A 22306-nucleotide genomic window follows, 5' to 3' on the forward strand; every position below is an offset into this window, starting at 1 on the left:
TTAAATAAATACTCTTCAAGAGGCACTACTCCGATTACAATTCGGGCGAGAACTAGGGCATGTAGCTTCCCCATTGGCTTGCAGGACTGGCCGTTGCTCTGGGCAACCACTGTTTCCTACTAGCCGTGCCGTCGTCGCCCCGCCTCTCCTGCTTGGCCCTACCCCAGGACGTCGAGTCCCGGTACTAAGCTTCAAAAACGGCACTGGCCCTTTAAGCCGCGGGGACACTTCTGGTCACGTGGACCACGGCCACCGGAAGGGGAAGTTTCTCTTATGATCGCTGCCTAGCTTGTCCGAATTCGGTGGCGCCACGTCCGTCGGTCTCCGCCTCCTGCACAGCGGCTGCGTCTCCACTTTCCCTGGCCAAGCCGGCCGCGGAGCGCGGGGTGGGCACGGGAGGACGCGCGGCGCTGCGCAGCCGGTCACCTGACGGTCGACCATGTCGGACATCGGGGACTGGTTCAGGAGCATCCCGGCCATCACGCGCTACTGGTTTGCTGCCACCGTCGCTGTTCCCTTGATCGGCAAGCTTGGCATCATCAGCCCGGCCTACTTCTTCCTCTGGCCCGAAGCCTTCCTCTATCGCTTCCAGGTAGTAGCTGGCGTCGGGCGGTGGAGACTACAGCCCCCAGGTGTCCCCGCGGCGACGGAACGGGTTCGCTGGGCTGCGGGGCGCGCTGGGGCTGGTGGGATCTGTAGTGCGTCCGCCTCCAGGGGTTTAAGGCTGGGGGTCCTTTGGGTCCCGGGAGGTCCTGGGGTCGAGTGTTAAGGCTTAGATAATTTAGAGTTGCGGACTGGCCTGCTGGGACGTGACTCACGATACCTGTTTGGCAAGATTGTACTTCCCGCCTTCCGCACTCTGAAGTGAGAAGGTAAGTTGCCATTCTGTTGGCAGATTGGGCCCACCTACCTAAATGTCTTCCTCCCTCTTTCTATCCACATCGTGGGTGGCGATGCCATCTTAATCAGTGGTGTCTACTTGACATAATTCTGCGTGGGTTGTTTGTGTGTTTACAGTTTCTCTCTCCTCCCTAAAGCAGTGGTGTAAGGGCAGATATTAATAAGAATGAATTTATCTGTATTTCCTACGGCCTCTATCAGATCACCTGGCATATAGCCATTAAATGTTACCAGTGAATGAGTAAACTACTCAGGAAACGGGAGATACTAATTTTCTTAAGCATTCAGGATATTAGTCAAGATTATCATTCTAAGCCAAAGAATGTTAGTTTCCTAGAGGTTATTTTTATTGATTCTGTGATATAAAAATTTAATCAGGGGACGCTCAGGTCCCAATATTAGATCTGGATTTCCACACATTCCTTGGCCTTCTCTTTCTATTCTCCACTGGATGTTAGTTTCTCGTCTCCTTTGCTGATTTCTCATTTTCCAGACCCAGATGTTGGGATATGCTCTAGGAGTCCATTATAGGATCCTCCGTAGTCCATCCCTTGGACTTAGATCTTTATCATACAAGGGGCATAAACACATGAATGGGAGACTGTCAGATATGTGAGGATCGTTAGTGTAGTGGTGGAAATCACCACCTGGTGACCAGTAGACATATAATCAAATCTCCTTTTCATCTTTGCAAAAAGCAACTGTGTTTGCTAGAGGAGTTTAGCAGTCATAGAGACATCCCTGAGTTCTTTTTTTGGTTTTACTGTTTAGTGCTGGGACTCAAACCCAGAGTATAGCAAGTGCTAGCTGAGTGTTCTGCCATCAAGATGCACACCTTGTTTGGCCTCTTGACTTCTTTTTCCCACCCCAGAATCTGTCAGCTTAGACAGCTGATTCTGCCTTAGCTGTCTATTCGGAATCCAAGCCTTTCTCCATCACAAGCTGTTAGCATGCTGGCTTTGCTCTTTCTGTTCTTGCTGAGCATCCGGGGCAGAAATCATGTCCTGCCAGTCTCCTGAGACTCCTCCCATATCTGTGAACTGGGCTGGGTAAAGTCCGTGCCAGGGCTTGCTGTTACAGCACCTAAGTCGACCCCAGGACCTTTGCACATGTTATTTCTCTCCCTGAAAAAGGTAGTCATGGCTCATTCACTTTCATGTGTGTCTTTCAGGTCTCTGCCCAAATGCCATTTTCCCTTGTAGGCCTTCTCTGATTGCTGTCCATCAGAGTGTTCCTCCTTCACTGTTCCCTTCCCTTTCCTTTGTCCTGTGACATGCCACCTGCTGGTATTTGCTAGTTCACTTCCCATCGAGAACCTAGATGAGTGCTGGGCACATAGCATCTGCTTATGTATTGCCTGAGTTCGTAGACATACTGGGAGCTTGCTATGTGCTGGGCACTACTCTACAATGGCAAATAAGACAGAGGTTCCTGATCCTATGAGAAAAACAGAGGGAGGCAAACTGCTAAGGACAGTGTTCAAGGTACCAGTGTTTCCGAAAAATCTAAGAGAACACTTGAAAATGTCTTTGAGTTTGACTTTTGGACCCAGTCTTTCGGAAAAAAAGAATAGTAAACTGGGATACTAAGCAAAAAATGGGAATAGAAAGAAGACTAGGTACCAAGTAGAGAGCCAACTGAAGTGGGAAGCCTGGTAGATGAAGACAGGGCGTACCCTGGGGTTTGTGCTGTAAAGCACAGATGAATCGTAGAGGGCCTTGTGGTTCATGGTAAGAGGCTAACAGTCTAAGTTTCTGCAGCACTGAGGAGCAAGCCTTGGGCACCGCACATGCTGGGAAATCCTCTGCCTTCCACCTCTGATTTGAGAGCACCAGTGGCACCTGGGGGGATTGGAACAAAACACTGGAAGCTGACTCCCCACTCGGAGTGAAGTCAGTGTGTCGGGAGTACTGGGTGATGGACTCACACTTACTTTACTGAGTGTGGGAGTGCTTAGCAGGGCTTGGGTTTGGTTTGAAGTGTGGATTAATGGTGTGCTTTGACGAGTGTTAAATCTCAAGGTGTTTTCCAGGCAGCCCAGTAGAGACAGACATCCTGCAGCAGTTGTAAGAACATGAGTCTACCGCTCAGCCTGAATTGTATAGTGTTGTTATGTGTTAAGAAAATAATTGCGTTAATAAATGTGTTTTGGCAGAGTGCTGTTGTGAACCTTGTACCCAGTGGCATGTTGGGTAATGAGTGCACAGGGAGTGCACAGGGAGCGTTGGCTGTAAATCATTTTACGAGAACGTGGTCAAAACTGACTCTCTGAGCCTTGTGAAATCTTGCTCGCTTGTGTAGTCAGATTGCTAGAGTAACCAATATCAAAAGCTTTTCTAATAAGCTACAGATGTAATAATGTTGTAACAAAACCAAACAGGAACCCACTGGAGACAGTATTTGTGTCACACCTCGTGTGGATACACCAGCCCCTCAGATGCAGATTGTAACAAGCCTAGTAGAGACCATGCAGGAAGGATGGAAAAGCACAGAAGGTGTGCTTTCACAGTTTCTACAGGAGACGCCTCTCCTTAGACGCTCCATCTGTGTCAGCCTAAAGAAACTGGGGGATAATTGATTTTGAATTGTGCATTCCCAATTTGAAGGACTGAAGTAACGATGCTCTTCTTACTTCTGTGTAATGTGATGGTTTAAAGCTATAAAGTTGAAAGTGCTAGTTCTCCAGTTTGAATAACAAAATACAGCAAATGGGCTAAGCCGCACTTCCTGGCTGGCCACAGTTTCTCCTTATCACATACTTTCCAGTGATGGCGTGTCTTCCTCTCGGCCAGTGATTAAAGAGAGGTGGCAGTTTCTGGATGCCTTCATATTTATTCACTGAGATAAGTTAAGCCTCCTGTGGAGCCTGTACTATATTTCATTTTTTAGAAACAAAATAGTGTCACTCCTTTTTTTTTTTTTTGTCAGTGCTGTGCTGTCCCTGTATGTGCGTTACTTCAGTTTCTGTAACCAGCTTGAAATACATGCTGGCTCGTGTATGGGCAGCAAGAGCTGGTGTCTGTCTCACCTAGTTAAGAGTGGTCTAAGTTGCCTTAAATTCCTTCCTAACCCCTTGTCCACAAAGTGTTTAGCAAAGTGTTTTGAAAAGTGATTTCTTCAAACTAGTTATAGAAAATGATTTTTCCTTTTTTCCCTAGAGCTGGAAGATCATAAGGCATCAGGTAGTTAATCATGTAGGACAGAAAGACGGACAGAAAGACTGCAGGCTTTCAAGTATTTCAAGAAGTTAGGTCAGAACACCACGGCGTAGCCCTTACAAGTTCTGTGCTGTGAACCAAGTTATTTATCTGTCTGGACCTAAAGTGTCTTTACTTAAAAGCAGTGATAATATAATGCTGTGCTAACTTCTCAGTTACAGGACTCTTGACCGTAGGGCCCTCCCTCAGTTAATGCCCTTTTTGGAAAGGAAAAGAGTAGAAGTTGCATTAAATGATTATATTAATTATGAGCCAAGTCCTAATTTCATAAACATAAACAAAAGTGCCTTCAAATCAAGAAAATATGTCAGCTATTTTGTACTTCTCTTAAGTATAACACACAGAAAATCGTTTGTATAATAGCCAATAAATACTTTATTAAAACTATTGAAATGATTGATCCTTTTTATTAGTAATAATATAAGATTTTAATTTAAGTTAAATTGGAAATATAATTCATGAATTATTGTTATTTAATCCCTGTCAAAGAATCCCAATTACCTGGACATAATGGTACCTACCTGTAATTCTGTCCCTGGGGAATAGAGGCCAGGCTGGGCTGTATATAGCAAGTTTCAGGCTAGCTTTACTACAGAGTGAGGTGTCATCCCAAGAAAGTAAAAAGTAAGCAAGAACAACAACAAAAAGGCCACTGAGGGCTAGGGCGTGGCTCAGTTGGTGTGGTGCTTGCTTAGCATTCGCAGAGCCATGGGTTTGATCCCCAATACCACATAAAGCCAGGCATGGAGGCCTGAGTCTGTAATCCCAGTGGTGGAGAGGTAGAGAGGCAGGAGAGCACAAATTCGAGGTCATACTAGATTTACTCTAATAGCTTCACGGATAGCCTATCTCAGGAAAGAAAGAAGAAAGAACTAATGAATAACAAAACGAAAAGGACTCTAACTTAGATTGGAGAGCTGTGAGCTCTCGGCTTCTCTAGCTTGTTTTCCAGAATTAGTTATGGTCACATTTAACCCAGTGACTACAAGCTTAGCAATTGTTTTAAGAGTACTTGGGTTATGCTAGCCATATATATAGCTATATATAGCTGGAAGGAGAGTGAACTTGAACTGTGGCTGACCTGGGGGTAGCAGGATTTGCTTACACCAGCATTCAGCACACAGGTGCTGTCATCATCTTGCTTGCTTGGAGACCCATGCGTGTGCCAGTGCTCGTGGGCATGCCTGGCTGTGTGTGTGTTGCATGTGTGTGCATGGACACGTGTACAAGTATTCAGAGGGCAGAGATTATCCTTGAGTGACATTCCTCAGGAGCTGTAAACCCTGAGTTTTGAGACAAGGGCTCTCCCTGGGACCTGAGGCTCACTGCTTAGGTTAGGTTGGTTGGCCTTTTTCCATCTCCCCTGCTCCTTTGGCTCTCCAGAGTTAAATGTACCTTTCTACTCATGGCCCTGCAAATAAAGCCTGATTCCTTATCCTAGTTACATGTCAGATAGAGGAAAGAAGGGGCTGTTGGGGATTTCAGAAATAAACACTCCATCCTTCTGAAAAAACTCAGTGCCTAGTGATTTCAAATTATAATTTTAAATAAAAAAATAATAAGTCTCTTAGATGAATGAAAGCAAGTATAACTCAAGGGTAAGCTTAATGAACAGGGAAGAGAAGTGAGGTATTTTGACAGCCACTGATTTCTAAAGAACAGGTGCACACAGTGGCTAAAAATAGTATTGTGTCATCAGCATTAGAGAAAATGTAGTCAGGGGAAAAAGCCTCAGGGTTTTTTCTTTTTCTAAAATCAAGCATTGAGTAACTTAAAGGAACATTGGAGTACGTGAGATGTGAATGTTAAAAACCAGGTCAGTGGGTGTTTTCTGAAAGGTTGTAATAGTAGCACACCTCCATATATGCTTCAAAACAGTTTAACAGAGCACATTTCAGGTCACTTTCTTGAGCCCAATCATTTACACAATATGACAGGAAGAGGGTAGGTATCCCGGGACACATGTCACTGGGTAAGCAGAAAAAAGCCACCTCGTAAGTCTAGAAAGGTTAGGGCTTGCTTCTGCCCTGTATTGTGGTGCTTTTGCAAACAGGGAGTCAGAATTGATGGGTTTATTCTCAGCTCATTCCTAGGTCATAACAAGGATAGCAGTATCGGAAATTTTACTAAATGTAGTTGTAATGTGGCTCTCTGTTGAGTGACATTGTAGAGAGGGTTTAAGTCTTACAATTCTAGAGTCATGCTAGAACAGAATCTCTCTTCACCAGTTCCTAGCTGTTGTGTTACCTTTATCAATACTGTTTCCACATCTATAAAACCCACCATCTGAATCATTTTTTGTGTAAATAAATTGAGTAGCATACTAATTCATTAATTTTTTTTTTTTAAAAGCCATTGTTCAAGGTCTGGGGATATACGCAGCCCAGTTGTTAAGGCATTTGCCCAGCGTATCAAGGCCCTGGGTTCCATCCTCGGAACTCCCTAAACAAATAAACACATTAGCCAGTGGGGGCTGGGAGTGATTCTTCCTTGTGCCTTGAAGTTGGGGCTGAGAAATGGTAACTTTACAGAAACTTCCCTCCAGGCCTTCTCTTGTCATCTGCAGTGCCCTTTTCTTGAGACAGTGCTGTTCCTGTGGTCCAGTTGTGAATGGAGCTGATTTAACCTGGCGTTTTACTGCTTCATTGCAGGGGTCTTGGAAGGTCACATTTAGTCTACACAGGGAGGACATTAAGCTCTAAGGGTTTCATTTCTGTCCTTGGAGAGTGGGCTTGGCAGCTCCGTGTCTGCTGTCTTTCATTCTAGCAGCCCCGCATCGTTAGCAGCCCTCTTCTGTTTGTTGTGCTCTTGCAGTTCTTGGGGGCTTTGTGCCAAGAGTGTATTTTCCCTTCCTTGTGCCAACTCTTGCTCATTTTGACAGTCTTCCCCTGATTGATCCAGCCGTGCTTTTCGTGCTTGGCACATGATAGTGTGCCACAAGACACATAGCTTTTAAGTCAAAGGTCAGCATTATTCTGTTTTCCACTGTCTAGGGGCCATCACTTTATTGTTTAATAATGTTTTGAGATAGAAGCCAGTGAGTGGTAAGGGTGAAAGGGGAGAAAACAGAGACTTCTTTGTTTGATTGTTTTTTTGTTTTTTGATAGACTTGTGTGTTTGGGGAGGTCAAGAGGTTCAAATTTCAAATGTTACTTGCTTTGGTGGTTGATTATGAAAGGAAAAAGAGAAAACTGCAGAAAACCATGAGAGATAGGCAAGAGTATGTCAGTGTCACAGGGATAAAAAAAGATAGAGATGTTGGATCTGATTTCCTTTAGAATAGTATCAAGACTAGCCAGGAAAAGGATTTGGAAAGAAAGGAGAGGAAGATCGTTACATTTCCTTAGATATGAAAATATATTAAACCAGAAATTAAAATAACTTAGTATAGGCATTCATTCTAAATTATCTAATCTAAAAGTAGGCTTTAAAATTGAACATGTTTCTATCCATGGAAAAAAATCTTAGAGACTTTGCAAGCATGATAGTGATGGGTGCATTTCCTATGTTAAACTTAAAATCAGTGTATTTTGGAATAAATATACTGTAAAGTAGATATTGCTGTATAAAATACAGCAAAAGTACTCTAAAAGCACAAGTCTAATGACAGAACAGAAAGTAACTTGCAACAGGAAAATTTCCATAATACACACAGAGATGCAGATCTATCAGGGTAGTGGATGTACCTTTAAAATGTGTCTTTAAAATGAAGAAAGATGCTCAGCTTTCTCAAAGCAAACAAAGATTAGTTTTCAGGTTGGTGGCTGTAAATATCCTTTGTGGAGAATTTGTGTAGAAAGATAGCAATCATCTACATTTTAGGAGGAAGTATAAATTAATTAAACATTTCTGTAGACATTTGGCAATATCTACCAAAATAAGTGCATATGTCTGTTGATCTAACAGATTGATTCCCAGGCATTTATTCCATGTGTGTGTGTGTGTGTGTGTGTGTGTGTACAGAATATACAAGAATATTCATCATGGCATCATAACAGTTTAAATGAAGTTTGTCTATCCACATATCCACATAAAGAAAGTCTGTGAAGCAAATAGAAATATTTTGTCAAGGGAATGAAGACATAAAACTGCGATTTACAGCATGGTGAGGAGTGAGGAATAATGGCAGAGCGTTCCCAGAAATGGGCTGTGCATGCACGCATGCCCTTGAATTCCAGCACACAGGAGGCTGAGGCCAGCAGGCCAATTGAATGTTCCAGGAAAGCCTGGGCTTTGAGACTCTAAAAACAAAGGCAAGGCATGGTGATGTTTACCTTAAATTCGAGCATTTGGGAAACAGAGCCAGGGAGATTTCTGAGTTTAGGACCAGCCTGGTCTACATACCTCAGGACAGCCAGGCCTATGTAGAGTCTTGAAAAAACAAAAACAGAAACACCCAAAAGCTTGGCCATGTGGAGCAGGCAACTCTTGTAATCCCAGCAAGTCTTGATCCTGAGGCAGGAGGATTGAAAATGTAAGAACTATCTGCTGCATAAGTTTAAGGCCTCCTGTGCAATGCAGTGAGTCCCTCCTCTTTCAAAATGTGAAAAGAGAGTTTGGACCAATCTCAGTGGTAGAGTGCCTAGTCTACCCTGGGTTCAGTTCACAGGGTTGCCCCAAAGGAAAGTGTTAGTTGTTGCTGAAAATAACATTTGGAGATTAGAGTTAGGACTTCCCCTCTTCATGTTTGTGTGTGTGTGCGTGTGTGTGTTGCGTTACTTCCTTTTGAGCCCATATGCCTATTTAGCACTTTGTTTTGATTCCTGTTAGCCTCTAGCATTTGAGAATGCTACTTTTACTTGAGGATTATCTGTTAGCCCGGCCTTAGGCAAGACTAGCCATACATTTGCATAGTATTGATTTTGCTAACTTGTTTAAAAATATTAACTGATGATTTTGATGGCCCGTCATTTCATTGGCCTGTGAACTGATGATGTGTAGGCAGCAGGAGCTACTCTGTCTCCTCATACTGTGCTGATGATGTCACTTTAGCTCGCCTTGAAAGAATGCTTTGCATTGTGTGGTTTTGTTTGGTTTAAATAAGAAAAGTGTTCACTCCAGGGCAGAGGAACTGACAGCTGTTTGTTTTGATCTGTTCAGATATGGAGGCCGTTCACTGCCACCTTTTACTTCCCCGTGGGCCCAGGGACTGGATTTCTGTATTTGGTCAATTTATATTTCTTATATCAGTATTCTACTCGGCTTGAAGCAGGTAAGTTACCTGTCATTGTTAAAGTGTTGTTTCATTCTAAGTTACTGATTCATTCTAAATATGTTGCCTTGGATTCTCAGGACCATTAATATTATATAAAGAAATGTGTATTGATAGTTCTTGCATGCTCACTGGGTCATGACTGAATACTGGGTCATGACTGTATTAGGCTAGTAGAGTATTTTTGTTTTGTGTTTTTGTGTTTGTTTTTTTGGAGACAGGGTCTCATCTATCCCTGGCTATAACCAGTTGACCTCCAACTCAGAGATCCACCTGCCTCTACTTCCTGAGTCCTGGGATTAAAGGTATGCACTACAACACCCAGCCTGATTGAGTTTTTAATCACAGAATGAGTTGTAATTTGTTATAGAAAGAAATAATATCAGATCAAAATTTTGCATGTCCTTCCATCTCCTGATTGTCTGGGTTGTGTGTCTTATACTTACTCTTGTCTTCGTCCTGCTAGAGTGAGGCCAGGCTAGAATGTACGTGTCTTTCAGACAGAGTGCGAGGCAGTTCAGAGCTTAGTCTCCTTCTCAGAGGTAAAAAAACGCCCAGCCAGGGGCTGGAGAGGATGGCACAGTGAAGAAAATGCATTTGTGAGGACCAGTCCAGAATCCTTCAGCCACACAGATAAGCTGGGTGTGGCACTGTGTGCCTGCAGTCCAGTGCCTGGAGACCAAGACCCCTGAGGATCCTGGGGGGCTCTCTCTAGCTAGAGGAGTCAGCTGTTGGGGTCCATTTTCAGTCAGAGGCCTTGCTCAAAAAATAAGGTGATGAACAATAGAGGAAGATTCTGATGGTGACCTCTGACCTTCACACATGCAGCATGGGCACCTGCACATGCACACATGCATATACTACACATGTAGTATACATATACTACATGCTTACATGTAGACAACAGCTTTAAGGCAGGATTTGTACTGTGGTAGTTTTTCAAACATACCATCTTGTATGATATAATAGAGAAGCAATCCAGTGCTTTAAAAGTGTCTTGTTGAATTAAGTATTTCCACAATACCTTATATGCTAGCTTGAGTTGCTTATACAAGGAAGCAGTAAATTGATACCCTAGTCAAAATACAGATCCACTTTTGTTGAATGTAAGTGATTTGCAAAGGTTGGCTGACTTCAGAGATTTTATACAACTGCTGGCTCTTACTTAGGTCAGGTTTCTGAATCATCCTTAAGCGTCTGCTCAAGTGTTTGAAAATTTGCCTCCGTCTCACAGCTGTTGCCACCAAGGCTGACAACCTGAATTCAATTTCCTGAAGCCCACATGGTGCAAGGGTAGACCTGACTCCCAGCAAGTTATCCTCTGACCTCTGTTTGCATGCACACTAATGTACATGCCCATACACGCATACACACACATACTCCCCCCCCCCCCCCCCAAATAAATGTGCTAGGCCTCAGCACCATACCAGAGCTCTCCTGAACTGTGCCAGGGCTCTCCTGCCTCCCAGAACCTTTGGGTTTCACTCTCCCTTGTGCAGTTCTTGGTGGTAGTGCTCAGTAGAGCAGTGAGGAGCAGTCGCTTAGCATTCTGCTCTTCCACTTCATCTAAGTGACGATGAAGTTGTTGGAGTAGCTCTTACTTTAAACACCAGTGTAGTAAGTACATACTGGGTGAAGTGTGGATGATCCGTGACAGCTGTGAAGCTTTTCCTATGGCAAATGTAAACATATACAGGGTCTTCTTAGAGAAAAAGACCAGTGAACCTTTTTCTTCTTACTGAGAAAAATTCATCTCACGTCACATTCTAACCTTTTGTGAGCCTATGATTCAGTGGTTTTTAACGCTTTTGTAACCATCACAGCAATTTAATTTCACAATGTTTTCATCAGCACCCCTGTAGTAGACCCAAAGTACCCGCCCCCAGCTCCTGGCTATTACCAGTCTACTTCCTGTGTAGATTTGCCTGTGTGGGCCATGTTTAATGTAGTTTGTGACCAGCTTCTTTAACTCAGTGTTGGCTTTGTTAGTGCGGACTCCTATTGTGGTATATGTTGGTGTGAGTCTCCTTGACTGTCGTCCCCCCACCACATCTGGTTTTGTCTGTATCAGTGCTCTTGCCTTGGTTATTTGAAGCAGAATGTCACATATAATTCTCTTTCACTCATTGCTACCCAGCATAGCTCTGAAGTCAGGCCTTAAGGACTCTTTCTGATGTGGAGCTAGATCTGATAGAATTGTGAGATTCTGTGGCCATCTTCTGCTCTTGTTTGTGTTTTTGAGTCCATTTACCCACTTTATTAACTTGGTCAGATAATGTAAGCTGCTGTAATATTTTGTGTATGAAAGACAGGCCAGAGAAGCTGCCCTGCTGGGCTACTGGGAGGTTTTGTTTGCTTTTATCTTTAGAAGTTGCTTCCCTGGCTTCCAGCAGAGCGCTTTGGAATGTTGGAACTGAGAGGCACTTTTGAAACAGTTTCTTTGAGATAAAAAGTTGCTCTCTTTATCTGTGGGTTCTGTGTCCTGAGTCAGCTGCCTGAAAAATTTGGAATAGCTGGAAAAGAAGTCTACTGAACTTGTACAGTGTACTCCTTGTCATCACTTATTAAACAACACATTGTAGCAACTGGTTGTACACAATTTACATTGTAAAAGGGACCATAGGTAATGTGATCTATCTTACGGTATAGGTCAGAATATCTAGGTTCTATGCAAATATTATACCATTTTATCTAAGGATTGTGGATATTTGTAGGTTTTAGTATACAGGGAAGGAAGCTCTTAGCTCCCATCTTCCATGGATTCCAGTGGAGGATGGTAATCTACATCCCATCTAGCTTCCTCATTTGAGTTTAAAGGGCACAATTCAGTTAATACGTTTGTAGAATTGTGCAGCCATTATCATAATCCGTTTACAACATTTCTTTGCCTCTAAAGTCTATATCTGTTAGTATTGCCCATATCCTTCAATCCATCTTCCATGCAAGCCATAGGAAACGTCAGTTCCCTTTCTGCTCTTTAGAGTCGCCTGTACTAGTAATTTCTTGTAATAATTGTGATGGGATCATACCGTCTGTGGTCTTTTGTGACTGTTTCTTTTACTTAGTGCCATTTTAAGGTTCTCCTACCTAGCATGTAGATGTAGTTCATCCCTCATTGTTGTCAGTTACATAGATAATGTTGATGGGCCCTTGGTTTAATCCATTTCGTGGCTGCTGTGACTAATGCTGCTGTGAGCATTACCGTAGAGAGGAATCTTCCACGCTATCCTGTTTAATCCTCTGTTTTGCAGATAGATGCTCCTATGTCCTAAAGGTCACACTTTTTTTTTTAAAGAAGTGATGTTAAATATCTTCAATATTATTTTTTCAAGTATTGTTCTCTGTAGAGGCTACTTTGTTCCCCAGTTCTGAAGCCTGGTGTTTGCCTTGTGTTTGTTTCTAGGAGCTTTTGACGGGAGGCCAGCAGACTATTTATTCATGCTTCTCTTTAACTGGATCTGCATCGTTGTATCCTTCAGGGCTGCTTCAGGCCATAAATGAACTCCCTACTTCCCCTTTAAGGTTTTGGGAAATAGTATTCTAAAACCTATTTAAATCAGTTTTTACACCTTTAAAAAACTATAGTTAATAATGAGAATATCAGGTTCTGTCTTTAAAGCTAGGGTAAATCCCATGTTTTGGAGATGCCTCCTCTCACTGTAGTCTCTGGGATTTTTATCCACATTCAGTGGAATTTTATTGCTGTCTCCTTGAGCCCAGCTCTCTGTGTTCTCTGGGATGACAGTTTGTTGACTGAAGCACAGATACTCCATGCCAGCCACAAGACAGCTTTCTGGTTCTTTCCAGAAATTAATTTACAGCCAGCATCATTTTATGACTTTGTTGCTGTCCATCTTTTGGTCCTAAATAATAATCTAGTCCATAAGGCACCCACTCTGGGCATGGTCTATCTCTGTGTGAGGCACGTTGATAAGCAAACCGTTGGACCTGACGACTGTTTAAAGTTGGTCAAGAGCCAGAAACATAAAGGCCTGGAACACACCCTCTCCTTTAAGAGAATGGAATTAAAAAAAAAAAAAAAAAGCTGTTCCTGAGTGTAAGCATTTGCTTCAAATGCACAGATCTGTCCATCCTGTAGTTGAATGCTAAATAGTAAAATAGTAGCAGGGTGTAGAAGAAGATACCAGGTGACCAGGTCATGGTGAGGCTGTTCATTTCCATGTCTCCCGCTCTACTGACGGACTGTACTGGCTAGTGGATATTTCCGCAGTGATCAGAACTTTTGTGTGTTCCCATATCTTAAGTAATCTGATAGCTAGAAAGTGTTTTCCTTTGGAACAGTGTAGTGACGTCCACTGGAGGGAAATGAGCAGCTCAGCCTTGGTATCTATAGAATACTTTCTGCATATGATCCTTGACTTTACAAACCAAGATTACTGGCTTAGCAATGGATATGCAGGTAAGACTTTCAACTATTTGCCCTTCTGTATGTTTCAGAAGTTGGGATTACATTGAATGTATAGAATGAGAACTGATTATACTGTTAGCTAAGCCTTTGAGGCTCTTGTAGGCATTATCTAACCATTGGCTTTCTTGTTCATTTCTGGCTTATGCTTGAATCTCAGAGTAATAGTTGTGCATTATTTCCTGGGCGTGTGTGGGGTTATGTATTCATTGAAAATAGATTAGATAGTTAAGGAAAATATTTTTTTCTTCAAATAACAGTTTGAACTGATGTTTCTGACTTCATGTATTGATCATAGATTTTTATGGCATTCATTGTATGATAAATAATGCGGTTAGTTTGTGATTGTGACATTAGGGTTTCCTGTGCAGAGTTTGGGAGGTGGGCAGGGTAGGCAGGCAGTCACTCTAAGCCTTGTTTCGTGCCTGTGGTGCTGAGCTTCCTGTCCTGACTTCCTTTGCAGCTGCTGATGATCCCTCTGATCATGTCAGTGCTCTACGTCTGGGCCCAGCTGAACAGAGACCTGATCGTGTCGTTCTGGTTCGGAACACGATTTAAGGTAGTTTACCTCTGAGGAATATATAGCTCAGTGGAACTTAGTCTGTGGTAATCTTGCCTGAGCTCAGATGTGTACCTTCTGACACTTCCAGAAGGGGTCACTGCAGAGTAGTGTACCACAGGCAGGTGTCTGCTCAGTCCTGCTCCTAGCCATCCCAGCATCCCTTGCTGTTGTTACTTCCAAACCCTCTGAGCCTCTTCAGGGATATGCCCCTCAGTGATCGTGTTTGTGTGTGTGTGTGTGTTTGTGAGAGGAGAGAGAGGGGGGTCGAGCACACAAGAGGGATTACAAGAGAGACAACATGCAGGAACCCTCGATTTCTAATCTTTTTGTCACTCCTGCACTTCCTGTTAGGTGCCACATACTGTACCTAGAATAGCACCCCCGATGCTCCCGGAGCTTGCTGTTTTCTACCTGTAACGTCGACCTGTAATTATAGAACTGAATGTTGCTTGAGCTCCTGGCTGGAGTTAGACTTGTCTAGTCTGCAGGCTAGTACTTACCCCAGTTAGACTCATGACTATTTTAAGCTTCCTTTTACTAGTTTCTGAAGTTCCTTTGAAGTTCACTCAGCTTAAGTTTGTTCCAGGATGTAAGATCTGGAACCCTAATATCTTGTTGGGAGACTGTTAGTTCAGGACATTCATGCACAATGTTAGATAAAAATTCAAGTTAATTACTTATAACAATCGCTTTTGAAGTCTTCCAGTGGTTCTGTTTGGGGTGTTTTTACTGTCATCCATAAGATACTTGTTTGTTTCCTTGTGAATATTAACTTAGTAGGACAAATAAGTTTAGTTTTAGGATAGGAAGATGTAAGTGCAGTAGGGTCGGCCTTAGATTTGAGAAATTTTGTAGTGACCTAGTGATTTCTGTAAAGCCCTGGTCACTACTTTCTCCCCATTTTCAGTTCCCCGGGTACCATGTGTCTTCAGATGCGGCTGTTCACATCTGTGTCCTCTTTCCTAGGCCTGTTACTTACCTTGGGTTATCCTTGGATTCAACTATATCATTGGAGGCTCGTAAGTAATGTTAGATTTATTTATCTGGAGACTAATCCTTGGGAAACTTGATTCATTTTTATTTTCCTTTCTTAGGCTTTTAAAGACTTTAAAGACTGAGTGTTGATATGTTAGAACCTTAGAGAGAAAGATGTTTGGATATAATTGGTTGCACTACAGGACGTAAGCACCTTTGACATTGGATGGCTCTCACTTTGTTAGCTTGTCACTAGATACATTGTGCTTCTAGACCTATTTGTTTGAATAAATATATGCCTGCTGGATTCAGTATCCATACTGGGCAAATACAGAACTTACTTGCCTTGGTTTGTCTTCGGATCTTATCTGGAAGATTACTGCTTGTTTTTCAAACACTCCCAGAATGCCTTGGAAATGGCTTACTGCCATAGAAATGGAGATTCTCAGATGAGAAGTACCTCTGTACGTGGTTTGATGGTGTAGAACTTTTGTTAGGCAGGGTCAAATTTCTCCTCCGTTGGTCTGGAGTTGGTACTGAGATGCAGGAAACCTTTTCATGTTTCCAGTCTTAAGTTTAGAGAGGGACCTTTTAGAAGGAGCTGTCTGGGGAGACCACAGAGTGGTTAAGAGCAGAGATTGCCCTTGCAGAGGATCTAAGTTTAGTTCCCAGCACCCATATTGGGCAGCACACAACTGCCTGTAACCTTAGCTCCAGGGGTATCTGATATCTCCAGCCCCCTCTGTGCTTGAGCCCATGTTGTGTATACACATAGGCATGCACAACAATTACAGATATGTATTTTAAATCTTTAAGAATGAGAAGAACCTTCCTGTGCCTGATATGGTGGCACATGCCTTTAATTGCAGCACTTGGGAAGCAGAGGCAGGTGGGCCAGCCAGGGTTACATAGCTAAACCCTATCTCAAATAAACAAAACCCAAAACAAAACCCAAGCTAGAGATTTTAAGAGCTCTCATTTCTTATTTACCAATTTTTCAAGAGTTAGTAAATTGCAAAAGTACTAACCCTTCTTATAGCTGATGTATTTGAGCTATATGGTCCTTACTACTCCTGTGTATTTCCAGAGAGAAGTGAGTGGCTTGAAGAGAAGGACACTGTAGAGCTTAGCACCTTTTGACATTGGTTAGCCTCTCTCGCCCCCCCCCACCACACGGGCAGAGTGTGGGAAGTTGCAGGTGTTCCTTTGCTCCGGCAAGAATCACGTGGGTAAAGATGGAAGAAGGATATGTAAATCGCAGCCGTGGCTGCTGCAGGTGCCTGTGTGAGCCTGGGAGACCTGAAGAGTCTTACTTACTTTAGGATGCAGGGCAAGGCTCAGCTGTCCTAAGTGATCTGTGTGTGTCTCATCTCACTGACAGCGATGCAAGAGAGATGCAAACCACAGCTCCAGGAACGTGGGAGCAGTGGTTGTCTGTCGTCCATCTTCCTCCCTCCCATGCTCTTCTCTCGGTAGTCTGCTTATTTGTCTGTTTTACAAACATCGTGTGTGTAGGCAAGAACTCAGAAACTCACTTGCTTTGCGCCTGCCCCACCTCCTGAGACATACTGGAATAGAACTAATGTTTTGAGATGGACTGGGGTCTTGGAAGAGATGTATGTCAGAGGTGCTTTGGGCCTGGAAGCTGTGGGCCTCATTCGTTCTTCAGCCCTAATGTCCCTCTCCCTCAGAATACGTTTGTCACTCACTGTAAAAGGGCCCATTGTAGAGCTGTCACCACTCCCGGGGACGGTAATGGACGGCAGTGAACGCGGCTCTTTCCCATGCTCTTAGTTCCAGCTTGCTGCAGCTTACTGTGTTGCCTGGATGTCTTTGCACTGACTTGACTCTCTTTGCAGGGTGATCAATGAGCTCATTGGAAACCTTGTCGGACATCTTTATTTCTTCCTGATGTTCAGATACCCAATGGACTTGGGAGGAAGGAATTTTCTGTCCACACCTCAGTTTTTGTAAGTTTTCTCTTCTCTTGTTGAACATTGTGTTGTCCTGTGGTTTTAGGTATCCCAACAGGAGACATTTTCATGAGGAGACACTTCACTGCCCTCTCTAAGCGAGAAAGAAATGCGAGCCAATAAAGTTCTTACTGTGGTCACAGTCAGGAAACCAGGGATTCATGCCACAGCTTAGTCCCTTTCATAACATCTGGGTAAAGATCACTGACTGGGTTAAGCCGTTACAAAGATCACCTTTGCTGAGCAGGCCGAGTTATTTGGTGCTACTGTAGAGTGCCAACCGTAGGCTGGGGGGACAAGTGTCATAAAGGATAACACTACTTTTTTTTTTTTTCTTGAAACATTGGTTTCACCCATCATGTTGACTGAGAAGTTAGCTCATTATTTGCTGTTTTAAAAATGTGTTTTTATTGTTCTTGTTTTAGGGACAGGGTCCCTGCTATATAGCTCAGGCTTACCTTAAACCCTCCATCCTTCTGCCTTAGTCTTCCAAGTGCTAGAACCATAGGTGTGCCACCCCCTGCCTGGTTTAAACTTTCATAGAGTAAATGCTATAGACTAGAACTTTTGTAGATTGCTTAAAGTTTGAACGAGAGACTTGAGATTTCCAACTCCTTGGAAGCAGGTGCTTGGTCGTTCTCTTTTTTAGAGTGAATTAAGTAGAAGAGGCCAAGGGCAAGAACTTCGGATCAGATACCATTCCCTTTGTGTGCTGTTTTTGATACTGGGGAAGTTACTTATTAAAACCTCCAATTTTTGGTTCATAAGTCTGAGTTGAAAGGCTGTCCCTGTCTCATAGGACTGGGTAGAGCAAGCAAGGCTCATTATTGGAAGCATAATGGTGGGTAGTGGGTTAATGACATAGTACTGGGTTCTGGGTTAATAAAAGCCCTGTGCCTGATGTCTCAGAGAGGGCTGGTGGCTGAGAAGAGATGCTCAAACACTGGAGTGTGTAAGTAGCATGGCCCTTCTGTCAGTGAAGCAAAAGGCTTGAAATCGGGACCAGTCAAATCACCATATGAGTGTCCCAGCCTGCCTGACAGTCACACCTAATCCCACGAGGGAGATGGTATAATCTCTTGCATCTAAGAGTTTAAAAGACGGGACCCCTTTGAATCAAGATGTTACTTTAATGTTTGCAGTTCTCTTTCTTTTCAAGGAGTAGGTGAGGGCAGAAACACTTTTAGCAGTCCCCTTCTGCCCCAGCTCTGTGCAGGTTAGGGTGTGTTTGTAGAAGACATTTGATTGCGAACTATAATCAGAAAAATCCAGTGGTTTGTTTGTTTTTAAAAGAGAATAAAATGAAATTTGTTTCTTTTTGTGCCTCGGGTTGCTTTCAGGCTGAAAAATAAATGACCAGTTTGTTTTCTAATTACCAAAGGACACAGTAGCCGCAGGTTGGGATTTTTGTTCTAGGTTTATCAAGTAGGCTGGCAGATGTATCAGCTTTACAAAGCCTGTGCTCTGGGGAGTAGCCAACAGTTACTTTACCGTAAATGGCTATTTTCTGATTTAACAGCTTACAGATATTTTTGAATTGTGGACAAAAGTGTAGAAAATTCCAACAGTAAAATTCTGGGAGCACACTGGAGCCAGCCTTCCACTTGAGTTTTCTCTGTTGGTGGATGCCCTTCTGTTAAATTTTGCATAAAGATCAGATGGTAAAATGTAGCTCCTTGCAAAAGCAGTAACTGCTTTGGAATTACCATAAATTTTTGTTGATTATGTATAATTGGGTGTCTTTTTATTCTAATTACTGGCATTTAATTTCATTCTGAGCTTAAGCAATGAAGCTGGCTTCTATATTGTCTTGAGTGTGCAGCAGAGGAGACAGCCCCAGTGCCTTTCTCAAGCGCTGTGTTTTATTATGTACTTTAGAGGAGTATCATTGTACAGGCTGTCATAGATGTTGACAATTGGGTGCCTGGAAACTACACTTTGATTTAATGATAAAACTGTATTTTATTTTCATTTTTTAGATTTTTAGAGACAGAGTTCTTCTATGTAGCCACTGATGGCTGGGGTTTGTCATCCTGCCTCAGCCTCCCAAGTGCCATGATTATAGGTGTGCGTCACCATGTTTGACTATGTATTTATTTAACAGAGAGGAGTTGACATACAGATTTCTAAGATGGTTCATATTCTGCATTCCATTTAAAAAGCAGCTATATCTTCTTTTATACAGTTCTCTCCAACAGTTAACTTTCTGTTTCAGAAGAGGTCTTTTCTCTTTTTAGGGGGAAGGAGGATGAAGGTATTAAACATGTTACAAATTGATGCCAGCTACTAGCTGTTATCAGCACAGTAGCACTAACCGTTGTAGCACATTAGGCGGATCGGTGCTAGCTTAGCGCCGTGGTGCCTGGGCTTGGGTACTGATGGTTGTTCTTGAAGAACTTCACTCAGTTTCGCTTCCATTTTGTTGTTGATTTAATAAGCCTGATTGCTGGCAACTGTGGCATATGTCTCTAATCTTAGATACTTGGGAGGGTGAGGTCAGAGGGTCTACAGTTCAAGGCCAGCCTGGGCAACTTAGTGGGACCTTGTTGCAAGAAAATTTTACAAAAAGGGACTGTGAGCTCAGTGGTAGAGTACGTGCCTAGCACTCCTGAGGTTTTAGATTCTACCTCAGAGCAGCCAAAAGGAAAAGAGAGGTTTGTGTGTGTGATGTCCTCACAGGGTTGCTGCGACAATCCAGTGCAGTTTTGAATGTGTTGTAGTGCAGGGGATCCTTGACCAGAAAGCTGCTTTAGCTTTAGGTTGTGCTATTGGCCACGAATGGAAAGGCATTTGTAATGACTTATTCTGGGTACAAAGGGTTTAAAACCAGGGTATCAGTTTGTACTCTCTGCCTTCCAGCAGAAATTTAAACTTTAGAACCCTAGAAACTCATTGTCGATTTACTAGTAATGCAGACAGTGAGAGAACTGTTGGGAATTGTTACAGAGAACACAGATAGGGGTTGAAGTTTTGTTAGCTGTCCTGTGATATCTGGTTTATTAATTTGTAAGGTAAAACATCATGGGACCATATTTGGGCTGTGGTGTTGATGTGTCTGGGATGGGAAGGATGCAGTTGGAAGGCAGGTGATGAGTGAGCTAGGCATAACACCCATAGCTTCCAGACAGAAAGCCTGTGGCCTGCATGTCTCAGCCCAGAGCGGGGAGATGCTCTGCGGCCTCAGTCCTGCTGCTTGTGGGTTTGTCCTCTGAGAGTGAGTCATTTTAAATTCTTTGATCCAGTCTGACCCATGTGCTGACACGCCAAGAAGCCATTGGTGCTTTCTGCTTGTTGGGTTGTGGATAGAATCTGTTTGCTTCCATATTGCTCTGCATGAATTACTTTTATAATCAGTGGGAAGAATGTGGAGAGCGTGACTTTAGCATGACTGTAACTGAAAGCTTGGTAAAGTTAAGAAACATGAAAAGCAAGTGCCATCTGTGCTCAGGGCATTGCACTAAGTGCTGACCAGGAAACTAAAGAAGGCAGTGTCCCTGGCCTCTTTCAATGTGACAACTGTCCTGCAACATCCAGGAGAGGGAGATGTTCCAAATGACTGGAGGTGGCATACAAGTGACTTTGTTCTCATCTTTGTCTTTTTTCTGCTCTCTACTCCAGGTACCGCTGGCTACCCAGTAGGAGAGGAGGGGTGTCAGGGTTTGGTGTGCCCCCTGCTAGCATGAGGCGAGCTGCTGATCAGAATGGCGGAGGCGGGAGACACAACTGGGGCCAGGGCTTCCGACTTGGAGACCAGTGAGGGGCAGCCCTGGCCTGCTCACCAGCCATGCCGAGCAGATGACAGTCTCCTCCCAGTGCTGGGCACGCTTAATGGCCGAGCTCTTGCTGCTGCTCTTGGACCTGACCCACACTGAATGTAGTCTTTCGGTACAAGACGCATTTTTAAGTCCTCAAGGAAAATACAAGTGTTCCTCAAGTTTCATGATTCTCATTCAAGCCCTTACTGCTATGAAGAACAAATATCAGCTGTGCAGATTTCAAAACTGACTCATTTTCTGGTGTCTTCTCTTCCTCCCCTTCCATCTGAATAATGAGCTGGGCAGGAGGGGTTGGTTAACCAAATCCAGTCAAAGGACCCTTTCCTCTCACACGTGTCCCCAGAGGTGCAGCTAGAGTTGTCCACAGAAGGGTTTTGCCTTTGACAAACTTACTGACTTTTGCCAAAGCTTGGTCACAAAGAGCCGCTTCCCACATGGCTCTCGGCCATCACGGGCAGGACTGTAACAGTAGGGAGAAGATGGAGCATCGGAGGAAGCGCTTCCTCTGCTGTGGGGCCTGCATCCGCCTGTCCGCAGTGCCGCCATTTGCCGCCTTCTCAGATATTCATACCCAAAGGCACCACTGAGTCAGTGGTGGCCCAGACTGGGAGTGATGAGGGTTAGGACTTGTTGCTAGGCACTTTTCTCCCTCTGAGCCAAGTGATCAGAACCATAGTGGAGTTGCTCCTGACACAGGATGGGTTTAAATGCAATCCCCTTGGGTTTCTTCCGAGGGGTGAACAGACTTTGTGTGCCCAGAGCATTTGTGCTGCACTGTGTTGTGGTAGGAGGTTCCAGATCACACTGGCCAGACACACGTCCCTGGAGGCAAGCTTTGGGACACTGATTCCGTTCCATCCTCATTGTGGATGTGTGTTCACCGAGTCGGTGGAGAAAAGAGTGTCAGACTCTAAATTTTTTGTTCATTGTTTTTTTTGTCCCAGGCCTTTTCTGGTTGAGTGTTTGTGTTAACGGCAAGGGAAGTACAGCTCCTCAGATGTGTGTCGATCAGTTTTTAAGGCTAATAGAGGCACATCTGAATGAGTCACTCATAATTAGAGGTTCCAATAGCTTTAGGATCATTTGCGTTTGAAGGTCATTATTATCTTGGGTCATGCATGTATACTCTTTGTGAATCAGACCTGCTCCCTTTTCATAGGTGGGCTTGTGCCAGCAGAGCTCAGCTTATCACTAAATAAAGTTTTCTGAAGGCTACAGTGCTTTATATAGTTACTTTATGTTGTCATTCTGAAATCAGGCTGCT

At 43.5% G+C, this 22306-nt stretch overlaps 1 protein-coding gene across 1 annotated transcript; it reads left to right on the forward strand.

Annotated features, from left to right (window-relative positions):
* Positions 1 to 248: 248 nt before the first annotated feature.
* Positions 249 to 22257, forward strand: Derl1 (derlin 1). The gene is made up of 8 exons (XM_021183530.3): positions 249 to 592; positions 9219 to 9330; positions 12734 to 12798; positions 13724 to 13750; positions 14220 to 14315; positions 15285 to 15337; positions 17153 to 17263; positions 20885 to 22257. The coding sequence occupies exons 1-8, from the start codon at positions 440 to 442 to the stop codon at positions 21021 to 21023; spliced, it is 756 nt and encodes a 251-aa protein (XP_021039189.1). The 5' UTR covers positions 249 to 439; the 3' UTR covers positions 21024 to 22257.
* The last annotated feature ends 49 nt before the right edge of the window (positions 22258 to 22306 follow it).

Source organism: Mus caroli, unplaced genomic scaffold (assembly GCF_978045245.1).
Source record: "Mus caroli unplaced genomic scaffold, Mus_caroli_1 scaffold_16, whole genome shotgun sequence".
Taxonomy (NCBI): Eukaryota; Metazoa; Chordata; class Mammalia; order Rodentia; family Muridae; genus Mus; species Mus caroli.